Source organism: Zerene cesonia, chromosome Z, assembly GCF_012273895.1.
Source record: "Zerene cesonia ecotype Mississippi chromosome Z, Zerene_cesonia_1.1, whole genome shotgun sequence".
NCBI classification, from domain to species: domain Eukaryota; kingdom Metazoa; phylum Arthropoda; class Insecta; order Lepidoptera; family Pieridae; genus Zerene; species Zerene cesonia.
The window spans coordinates 7,786,660-7,798,760 of NC_052122.1; the positions used below are offsets into that span (position 1 = coordinate 7,786,660).

Genomic DNA, 12,101 nt, shown 5'->3' on the forward strand with positions numbered 1-12,101 from the left:
AAAAAAAAAAAAAAAAAAAGTATTAATGTAGTAAGTCAACAGTAACTGCCCATCAGACTGAACAATATTTCCTCAACCTCATTCTTAAACATGTTATAGAGTAGCTGGGCTCTTAGAGTTCCATATCAGGTGTTCCAGATCTTCAAATCGATACTCTCAGCAAATTTGATTTCGGGGAAGTTGTGAATTAAAAGATCTATGGCAGAAGCAGTAGTGGATTAAATTTAATGAGATTTGAAATTTCATTTTAATTATAATATTGTGTTTTCAAATAAAAATCAATTTCAATAATAGTCGCAGATAAAGTTTTGTTTTGGTGATATAGAATATCTAATGACCACTATATTTAAATATCACTATCAATTTTGAAGAGGGGCGTCCGATCAAGAATCATTTGATGACGGCAATTACTTGTGAATGCAAACACACAATCCTAAATTAAACGAGGACTGGATTAAGACGACTAGATTTAGTCTCAGATCAAACACTTCAATCAAGATGATTTGAGAATTCAGTGTAGTGTAATAAGCGCATAAGTTTACTAAGTATTGCTTAAAGGACACGTTTTCAAATCCCCTAACTCCCAAGGACGAACTCACGGGCAATATAAAGTACTTTACTGCTTTTATAATTTTTATCTTATTCTGATGTATGAGCTATATACTGTTAAAATCCATTCAGTTGTGTTTACGTGACATAGTATAAAAGGGACGGATGGAACTTTGTTACTCTGCGTGACTACTTACAAACTCGCGTTTACAAAATAGTAGTATTTCCAAAATCATATAAAGTGAGAGCCCGCGACGCGCAGATCTACGTTATATTTTATTATATAGAAAGAGATCGCTGTGGACCGATCATGCTATTTCACTCGCACTAACGTACATGTATATTATAGTTCGGCCGTTCATAGAATGCGTTCCTGACACATCGCGAATGAACTGACGACGTAACTTTGTAATGGCGTTGCAGTTAAAATAAAAATATTTTTGCTGGTTGTTTACCGTTTTAACAATTGATGAGCATTAAAAAAAATTATTATATCAATAATCAATGAATGTTATAATTTTGTGCCAAACTGAGTGTCAAATAACTTGGTAAACAATATTTTTCTAAATCTATACTACGCTATTACAAGGTTATGTCAGCGCTTCATATTTGTAGTGCTGTGCTAAAAATAACAGGCAAGTATCGTTATGCTCTTATACAGTTATACTTATAATATAAAATAATACGTTTTGTTTTTCTTTTAAGAATTTGAAAATAATGGGCTATAAAATAACTTTTATGAAATATAAAAATATAATTATTATTGATAATAATATAATTATACATGTAGGCGAAGATGATGATGAACACACCACCTCCTCAAGCGAATCGGAGTCTGATTAATATTCTGTACACACATTCAATTTTATTATATGAATTACTTTTTTTTGGTTTCCACTTAAATAACGAAAATATAAATTTTAAATGATTCCGCCAATTTAAAACGAAAATAGTCTTAAAATAATGCGGCGGTTCATTTTGGAGGAACGGTAACGTACTCAGTGTTATGTTGTGCCCATCACTAGTCGTGACTAACTGATAGGTGTCAGGAACGCATTCTCTGAACGGCCGAAGTATAATCGCACGCACGCCTGGACTAGATTTAAATGTGCCTGGGAAGAGAGGGGAACCATGACTCGGGATTGTGGAAACATTATTCGTATAGTTTTCTGAATAAATGATATAAAAGTTAGATTTTATACTATAACGAAAGTATATTTATCAATAACTAGCTGCGCCCCGCGGTTTCACCCGCGTAAGTCCGTAGGAACATCGGGATAAAAAGTTGCCACACACACATCCCTACAAACTTTCGCATTTATAATAATAGTAGGATTAGTAGGATTAGACTGTGAGGGTGTCTGGAAAGGGTTTGTTACTGTCCTAAGTGTCCGCCAATAGACGAGGCGGTTCCTAATATGATTGTAAGTATTATATATGTGAAAACCAAGTTTTATGCTATCACAAATTTGAAACACAATTTTGTTCACGTTTACTATCTGTTACCTGCCAAATCCAGGGCGACCCAGGTTGTATAGGCTGGCTTTGCTTGTACCTCTTAGACTCATGGAAAAAACATTACAAATTACTTCGGATAAAAATTATCGGGTAATTTTCATATATTTCTCATTAAAGGATTTAGGTAGGTATTCATAGTTAAACAAATAAATAATCAAATGTTAATCTCGTTTTATTTCTGCTCACATTATTACAATCTTACATTAAAAAAATATATTAATGCTTATGTATGAATGTGTATGAAATCAACCCAAATAGTGCATAGCGAAACAATTTGATGTTTTGGTGTATTTTTTAAAATCAGCGGGACATTAATGTGACATGCCCTATTGATAGGTTTTACGCCTTATGGCAAGCTGAAATAATATTAATAAATAATCAAATGTTAATCTGTTTTATTTCTGCTCACATTATTACAATCTTACATTAAAAAAATATATTAATGCTTATAATAAATTAAATGGATCTCCCCCCGCAGAGCTAGCATGCGCTACACGTCATGCGCGAGTCATAATATTTGCCGGTATCGATATCAGATCAAAGAGATCAAGTTTGTTATCAACAAACAACATTCAAACAAAAATTTGTAATTGAATTTTTGTAATGTTAATTAACTATTGTATTTTTCAGTTTTCTATATATTATTTTTCGCTTTAATTTTAAATTTATAAAGTAATTATGTTAATGATTATAGTAATAATTTGTCGTGGCGCGCATACTAGGCCGGTGGCTCACAAAGAAATCACAATTTTCTACCTCTCTTCTTCTCGTATATAATATGGTGTATGAAATCAACCCAAATAGAGCATAGCGAAACAATTTGATGTTTTGGTGTATTTTTTAAAATCAGCGGGACATTAATGTGACATGCCCTATTGATAGGTTATACGCCTTATGGCAAGCTGAAATAATATTCACTATAATATAGTGACTAGAGGTTTGAACGATCAAGTTCAACAAATACAAAAAAAATAACAATTCTAAAAAAAAAAACAAACATACTTCTTAAATTACATAATAAAAATCACAACATCAAGAAAAAAACTTAAAAGATAATTAATCTTATGCATTATTCAATCATTTATAATAAGTGAAAAATAGGTATTTCTATTTTTTTTGTGATAGGTCACATCAGTCTTGTTAAGTAATTTTTTTCTCATTATTTCCTTGCATAGTTTTTGTTATAAAAAATAAAATTAAAATAAAATTTTTGTTATAAACATATTTTTATAACAAAAATTTTGAAATCGTAAAAATATACTATTTTCTTTTTTTAATCTTTTGTAGACCCACAAGTGTAACAAAAATAAGTCTTTGAGAGTTAATGGCTCCAAATTAGATGTTATAATATATGTTTGTAGACTATGTAGTATTCTAAGTTTTACTCAGCCGGTTTTGTAAAGTTTCTACAATTTGTGTCAACGATTCAGACGGCATAATGTGCTCTACCTCTAACAAGAATTTTGGTCTTACATTCTTTTTCAAGATTGCTAATGCATGTTCTAGACACAAAGTCGATTTCTTTTCAAACATACCCCTGACCTGCAAACGTAATTAATTTGAGTTAAATCGTACAATCCTTGTAAACTTACAAATTATTTAAATACTCTATCGCAACAGAGGATTTCTTTGTATTATTTTTGTGATTGGAGATAATTAGTGGGCTATAACTCATGATATAGGCTTTTTTAATGAGTTCATTCATTCCCATAGAAATTTCCTTTAACCACGCGAGCGAAGCCGCGATAGTTAGTTTTACTACGGTATTGTTGTATTACATATAATTATATTTAAAGTAAGGTTAAATATAGCATGGACAATAAACCATCGATGTTAATAGAAATAATTTAAACGCTATACTACGATTTATATATTTACCCTTGAGAGATAAAGCGTAACTCGACAAAGCTCACATTCGTCTTGATCGCGAACATTCCAGGCACCCGTAGTAGGCGGTTTCGCTTCAATATCTTTACCCTGAAATTCATAGAAAAAAATTTAAAATGTTTCATAATATATATTTTTCCCCTATTTGTAAACAGTAAGGTATACAGGCTTCTCAGTTAGAAAAATGTCATATTCTAAAATGGAATCGATACTTATATTCCCAGCGCAAAATAGCAAATATATAATACATTCAAAGACAAAAAACTAACCTTATACGTACAAGCTATTCATTTATAACTCACCTTAAAACCAAGTCTTTTAATAGAACGCCGATTTTGTAGTTCTTTTTTTACAATTTCATTCAACACAGGGTAGATTTGGTGTAGCATATCAAGAGGAGTTCGGCTGTCCTTTGTGAATGAGAGTAACAATTGTTCGATGGAGAACATAGCTGGTTCGCAACTATTACGCAGCTCCTGTAAGCCATTACACACATACCAATTCTTATTTGTAAAATTACGTATAAATGATAATATTTAATGCAAATTTCCTCAGTTATATTTAATAAATCAAAATTTCACAAGTACAATAAGAAAGAAACGTTATACTAACTTGAAATACTTGGGCGTAATTATCCATCCAGGACTTTGTAGCGAAATAAACACTCTCAGAAACGGATAGATTAGTGGCAATTGAACAAGAGTAAGCCTTGGGGCAGACAATGATGAACTCGCCCGGATTTTGTGTGGCACGACACATGGAGACATTATATTCCTGAAGCACTTCCGGTGGTATCATTGTTATGTCCGATGGAAGCCAGATGGATTTATTTTGGCAGAATGTGGGACACAGAGTTTCCACTGCACTGCGAAAGTTATCGCTTTGATCGTCTGGGATTCCATACCTATAATAACAGAAAAACATCGGTACCATATTGATTAAATACTATTAATTTGATTATTAAAAAAAATTTATGTTGTGCTTATGACAATCTGAATAGTGTTAAATCGTTAAAGCATCAATAGATTTGGCAAATCTGAAAGTAGAGTAATGTAAATCAATGGGTATCAATATCCATGAATGTATATTCATAATAATTTTAATTGTATGTGGTAGTCGAGCACGCTTCGGCACGAATTGGGCCAGCTCGCACCGGGGAAGTACCACACCCCCACAGAAGACCGGCGTGAAATAGCATTCTGCTGTGTATCGTTCGGTGAGTGGGGGAGCCGGAGGCCCATATCCTTTTCCTTACCCTTCCCAGTCCTTTCCTTTATTCCTATCGCCAATCCTTTCTTAATCCCTTCCCAAAAAGTCGGCAATCCATTTGTAGAGGCGTAAGGTCTGCAATGGACCTTATGCCTCTCCAAATGTTCATGGGCGGTGGTAGCGCTTACCATCAGGCGTCCCACCAGCTCCATTGCCGACTGTAACATATAAAAAAAAAAAAAAAAATGAGAAATACTTCAATGATCACATGAGTACTTTAAGCATTTTTATAATATAAGCTGTAATTCTGATTTCCCCTTTTGTAAATAATAAAAAATAGAATGGAAGTGAATGAAAAAAATATTTCCATTAATTTCTTCCATATAGTTATGCTTTTATTTATTATTAAACCCCCACTCACCATATTTTCTCGGAACCCTCGTGTATGTATTCGATCCAAGGCAATCCATGCGGATCACGATGCCAGCAGCTGGTTGAGAACACCATTGCAAGATGGAGGGTTGGCACGGTCATGCCCACGACTGGGCCAAGGTAACTAAGAACATTGCGTGGATTTTCACTGAGCCTCTGTTAAAATAAAATTTAATCAACATTGGACAATTTATAATAAATAACAATTTACTGCGAATTCAGTTTACAATGTTAGTGTTACCTTTAAATTCCACGGATGATTTCTGTATGCTTGTTCATCGTTTGGGAACCCGAGGTTAGCCACGCCCGTGTCGATGGAGGCCGCATACACACACACATGGTCCTCGCCGGTTTCAACGTGCTTCCAATATATCCTTTCAACATTTTCAGGGCTGCAAGTATGCGTGTCAATATTGATATTCACAGCCGTATTGGCGATCTGAAATATTAAAATTTCATTATTCTTCGATGTCTAACTGTGTATAATAAAACGCTATATGTATCATCAAGAAACAGTAAACCCAGACGAAAGCTTTAGTAACAATTTTTTTTTACGTCATAGCGGACAACTGAGCTGGTGGTTCGCGTGATAGTAAGCGATCACCACCGCCCTCTGCGAATGCGCTGCCCGCTTTTATGGGGTAAGGGAAAAGGAAAGGATTAACGACTGGAAAGAAGGAATGGACCGGGACGGGCGAGGAAAAGGAAACGGGCCTCCGGCTTCCCCACTCGCCGTGCGAAACACAATGGCATGCCACTATTTCACGCCGGTTTTCTGTGGGGGTGTGGTACTTGCCCGGTGCGAGCTGGCCCAACTCGTGCCGAAGCGTGCTCGACTCCCACAATTTCAAGGTACACAATATTTGTAAAAATAGAATTGAATATTAAGAGCAATACGTGAACTTGGCGTGAGTTAAATGGAAACATTGAAATTGACAACTCTTGCATTGTTATTAATTATTGTACATGGATATATCTTGAAAATTTTAAATTATCTTTCAATTTATTTAAAGTGTGCATCCAAACCTATTAATATTATAAACGAGAAAGTTTGTAAGTATGGATGGATGGATGTTTGTTACCTTTTAAGTAAAAACTGGTTAGTGAATTTTAATGAAACTTATCAATAATATAGCTTATACATCAGAATAAAGCATAGAATACAATGTTGTGCTTTCTTTATATTACAAGCTGGTCAAAGTTTGAATGAAAGCTTTTTGATGGCGAAACAAAGTTCGTGGGCACATCTACAATATACAAATATTATAATACTAGTTCTCGGTACTTGAAAAGACATTACAATATACCTTTTTGAACATCTTCAAGGTCATATTTCTGCCCGCGATAACACAGTCTTCAGTTTCGCTTAAAGCCTCATAAATTGGTACATCTTCTGGGGCATACTCCTCGTCGGAAGAGGAATCTGACTCCGCCAACATGCGTTTCTGTCTGTGCAGCGGGTTCATAGCTCGTCGTAGCATGTTTTCGTTACGCTTTTTCCATAAACGATTCACTTGATTGACCAGCCTCTTACGCTCATCTGTAATATAGATATAGTGTAATAAGGTAAATCCACACAAACAATGATTTACGATAGATGATTATATTTTATTAAAAATTACTTTTTTCTTTGAGTTAGCTGTATGTTATTTCTTTACAGGATTTCTATAAATAGGAATAATACAGGTAGTCTTTTTTTTCAAGCTCAACAGTTTTCTGGCTAGGAATATTGATTTGTCAAAAATCTAATAATGCAATTTTAGTTTTTAAAATGTGTTTGCGAATGCTAGTAGTATATATACAGTATCAATATAAAGGAAGAAGGAAGCTCTATCTAGGTTTAAAAGCCTTGTACGATGTCATTATTTAATTTAGAATCTTGCATGGATCCAATATGGAATTAATATTTAATAAAATGATAACTGATTACTCACGATAAGTCAACGTATCGTACGCTAAAAGAAATTTTACATAAATTTGATCTAGCCTCTTTTCTGGGTTTATCAGTTTTTTGTATCTCATCTCCTCAGCAACCTTATTCCATTTCTTCTTAGTGAATACGTTCTTCATTCCACCTAAGCGCTGCACGACGTTAAACAGTTTCGGTAAGTTTACCTCAAGGCCCTCAAGCTGAAAAGGGAAAACAAAATTAGTAGGAGATTTTTAATGTACCTTGGGCAAGCCATAGACAAATAAACTCCATTACATCAACAAAGTACAATCATTATAATTGGTTTAAAATATACAACATACCAAGGGTGGTCTATTACATTGTACTTTTTGCGTTATCAAATTCGCCCGAATGTTGCAAAGTTCTCTCGCGGCCGGGCCCCAGCGCTTGTACATACGAGCTATGTACTGATATGTTATACCAAATCGGATGTCGTTATCCAGAATGCAAGGCGGGTCGAACGTATCCGGTGGGATGACTTTGCATAATCCGTACTTTGCTGCGCTTGGCAATATCGATTCCAAATATTGCATGGGATCCTAAAATTATGAACGATATGAGAATGTATTTTTAATTTTGAAATGTTGCGTGTTTTTAATTTTGAAATGTACGTTTCAAAGATAAAAATACACATTTAAGAGAGCCTCGTGTCGGTATCCGTACGAAGTAGCTGTACGAAGTTAAGGATAAGCAAAAACTTGTTTACTTGTTTTCAACAATTGTGATTTACGCTCGCTCGATAGTTACAAACGTTTTCACTCGATACGTGGGTCAGCAACGTGGACTTAACCGATGTAATCTCTACTGATATCGATGATGTTTCTCTGTCCAAAAAAACTGTTGAATGATATACTTTTATAATCAATTTCTGAGAAACACTTAAGTAAACATTATAGCAATTTTATAAAATTTTCACGGATGGTTGTAAGATGGTTGATGGATCAGGTTTAGCTTTTTATGATCCTCAAGCCAATTGTTCTGTTAAACTTAACGTAACAGCAAAATTATCTATTGTGTTAAGAATTAATAGCTATTGCGGAAGCTGTATCATACGTTAATTCACTTAATTCTGGTTACTTTGTGATTTTAACCGATTCTAAAAGTGCCCTGAAACATTTGAGTCGATGAACAAATAATATTGAAGGTTTTTTTCAATTCAACTTGTGGAAACTATATTTTGATGAACGATCACTATGTAAAAGAATTTGGTATAAAACTATTCAACCCGAACTGACTCGCTGGCCAGGGTTTACTGGTGCAAAATTCATAGTGACATAGTGACTGACATAGTGACGGCGTTTCGTCTTCGCTCTGGACACATCCCACTAAACAGTTTTTATTCCTTATGAAGAAGGTTCCGACTCCTAGATGTACTGATTGTGATATGATTGAGGAAGTATATCATATTTTAGTGGAATGTGTGCGGAATGATGCGGAACGGTTTTAATTTACCTCCAAAAATGATATGTGTATAGTCTACGGGAGGTGGGATTGTTAAATTCCTTATTATCCAATCTTACCTCTCAAATCACCAGGATGTTGTACAGAATTGTGCTGATAGGAACAAGTCGTAGGTTATAGTTGTGTTTTGTTTTTAGCTTGTAATATAATTCAATAGATTTGTTTAAATAGAGAAGTTGTTCATATGGGGATGACATGTTGATTCAAAAAAAAAAACATATTTAAGATAATAATTGTAACCTTAAATTCGTCTTCCGTCGGTCTAAAAACGGGAGCTTCCAACATCTCTGGTCGATCAACATTTTGATTTTCGTTCAACTTCCTCTTCTTTGATAAGACTTCATCGTCACTGGAAGAAACGGAGCAAACGGAACTAGAAGATGAATCGTAACTTAAACCAGAAGATGGTCCAGGGAGTTTGGAGGCCGATTTGTAGGTAGATCGTCTCCGATGACCGAGCGAATTGCCACGGGAAGGGCCAGCATTTTGGTTACAGGTCTCATGCCGTTGTCGCTTTTCAGAACTGGTAACTTGTTTACGCGTGACTTCAGTTTTCTGAGACTTATCTTGGGCCTTCGCAAATGATATTTCGACCTTTGAGTTTTTTGAGGGTTTGCGTACGTTGCGTGGCGTGGAAGAATTTGACGTACTACTCTGAACATTTGCATTTATAGTTGACCGAGTTTGATGGTTGTTTTGACCAGATGACACTGATGATGAGGCTCTGGAGGTATGAGTGATAGACTGTGGGCTATTCTGCTGTGAATTAATATGAAGTTGCTTAGCACGAACTGCCCCGATAATTTCTTTCAATTCGCTGTCGGTAATGAGGTTTTCTCCGAATTCATAAATGAGGTCAGTGCGAAGATTTTCAATGATTATGTTCTCTGCGAGTAATAAATTCAATCCCGACGATTCTAGTGCTTTCACAGCTGACGATACAATTTTTATTTTCGTACAAAAATTGCAATCGTTACATTTCTCATTCAGGTCAGTATTACTGCAGCAAACAATTTCCTTTATTGAAGTAATGTGCCTTGAGGGGCACGACATGATATTTCTTTTATTCTTGCCGGTGCGTGTAATTCCCGGATTATTAGCAGTTGCACTAGGAGTGTCTTCAATCTGTGCACATTCTGAAAATTTGAATATTGCTATAACTCTGTTGTATATCATCTTACATGAAAACATCGTTACAACAACCTAACAAAAGTATTTTGTAAAGGTTCGCGTGATTAAATGTTTTTTAATGAATTATACCTACCTAAGTCTAAAGCCAAAAGAAAAACCACTTACTTTTACTTACTCATATAACAGTTAGCATGATTTATTTTCTTTTATTGAAGTTAAAATGTAGAAATATATACCTGGTGTGAAATTTGCCTCTTCGCTATAAACAAAATCAACCGCATCTATAAAAACAATAAATATTTTGATGCAAATAAAAAATAATATGAAACACATCATATCATATCTTTCAAATGTTTTAGTGTTAATTATGTTTAATCTTAAAAGCGATCAAAACGGGCATTCTAGAGAAAAACAAAAAGATGTGTTTAATAATTACTAATTTTACCCATAACGCGCCGGATTTAGAGGCACGCACGTGCAGAAACCAATTCTCATACTTATTTGCATTGGTTGCTACTTCAAAATTGAATTAATACTATCTTATCTTTATTATCATACAATAACACATATTTTTCTAATAATACGTTCATTTCATATTATTTTGATTCTTGGATTAAAGTCAAATAAATTGTTTTTTACAATACCTTCTACTTGGCTTTCTGTTGGATACGGTATTATATCTTGTTCCATCACGATCTCGTCTCCTGTACTTCTAAAAAAATCTATAAGCACAAATACAACATACGTTAAAACAATGAAACAGATAAGGGTCATCCATATTTATGTGATTTCGAGAGAGTAAGTTTTGTTACCAAAACATGGTGGCCGGACAATAGTTACATTTCTAAAGCGGTAAAAATTTAAATATTAGAAAACGTAAGTTTTTGAAACAACAAGTTATCAATTCCTTTTCTATTTTATTCATATATTTTCTTTTCATCAGGATATTTCGAAATGCTTTATAAGATATAAACTATCGCAACAATCACAAAGTATCAAACACATTACACATTGCCTTACCTGGTACGTTCAGTGCCCCTATTGCGTGATCATCAATATCAATTACAATAACAGACTCTTCAGAACTTTCAGTCTCATCTATAAGAAAAATATATGTTTTTTTTAACTAAAAATAACATGTACCACTTAATCAATCTTTCAATTCAAGAAAAAAAAAAGTTAGCAGAAGCAATCAAAACAAGGAATCTACGGGAAAACAAAAACATTTTATTTTATGTCTACTGATAATGCGTAATTTAGAGGGGCACCCACGTGCAGACACCATTTTTCATACCTATTTGCATTATGGAATGCTACCTCAGAATGGTATTTATACCGGCTACCATGTCTCTAACATTGACACATATTTTTTTTAACGGTATGTTAATCACAGATCTAATAGAATGCCTAGAATCAAGCACACTGCGTGTTACAATACCGTCTTTCGCTTTTTATTAGAACATGTAACAATTTGTTATGTGGCACCACTTTTAACTATGTTGGTATTACAAATCTCCTCGTCAACATCTGAATTTCTAGACATCTATTAGCATAAATACAAGCTTGCACTAAAAAAGCAATGTATCACAACAAGATCATTCGTATTTCGTGTCCTCTACAGTATGTCACCAAAACATGGAGGCCAAGACAACAATGTTACAATTCGAACATAGTAACAATTAAAATTTAAAATTATTATTATTAATAAAATTACAATTCGAAACGAAAAGCATCGATTCCTTTTCTATGTAAAACCTCATGCGAATATTATTTAATGCAATAACTTCTTTGTTATCGGTTTTTTTAGTATTCGGTTTTTTTTTACTTTTTCTATGGTTTTATTCGAGTTTCAAATGATTTTTTTTTATCGCCTAGCAGGCAAACGAGCAGGCGGGTCACCTGATGGAAAGTGACGCCCGCCGCCCATAAGCGCTTGCGCTGTTGGGGGCATCGCGAGTGTATT

The 12,101-nt window shown here is 34.3% G+C and overlaps 1 protein-coding gene across 10 annotated transcripts in view; it reads right to left on the bottom strand.

The window, feature by feature from the left end:
• Nucleotides 1–3,344: 3,344 nt before the first annotated feature.
• Nucleotides 3,345–12,101, bottom strand: part of LOC119835858 (protein Jumonji) — a 32,467-nt gene continuing 23,710 nt past the window's right edge. For all 10 annotated transcript variants that reach the window (XM_038360902.1, XM_038360910.1, XM_038360907.1 and 7 more), the window contains 13 exons: nucleotides 11,159–11,236; nucleotides 10,783–10,860; nucleotides 10,375–10,419; nucleotides 9,248–10,143; nucleotides 7,849–8,085; nucleotides 7,530–7,725; nucleotides 6,903–7,135; nucleotides 5,837–6,034; nucleotides 5,585–5,751; nucleotides 4,567–4,858; nucleotides 4,257–4,430; nucleotides 3,946–4,044; nucleotides 3,345–3,609 (listed from right to left, as the gene is read on the bottom strand). In XM_038360902.1, coding sequence (XP_038216830.1) covers nucleotides 3,442–3,609; nucleotides 3,946–4,044; nucleotides 4,257–4,430; nucleotides 4,567–4,858; nucleotides 5,585–5,751; nucleotides 5,837–6,034; nucleotides 6,903–7,135; nucleotides 7,530–7,725; nucleotides 7,849–8,085; nucleotides 9,248–10,143; nucleotides 10,375–10,419; nucleotides 10,783–10,860; nucleotides 11,159–11,236 — 2,861 coding nt within the window. In that variant the 3' untranslated portion in view covers nucleotides 3,345–3,441. The remainder of the gene's footprint in view (nucleotides 3,610–3,945; nucleotides 4,045–4,256; nucleotides 4,431–4,566; nucleotides 4,859–5,584; nucleotides 5,752–5,836; nucleotides 6,035–6,902; nucleotides 7,136–7,529; nucleotides 7,726–7,848; nucleotides 8,086–9,247; nucleotides 10,144–10,374; nucleotides 10,420–10,782; nucleotides 10,861–11,158; nucleotides 11,237–12,101) is intronic.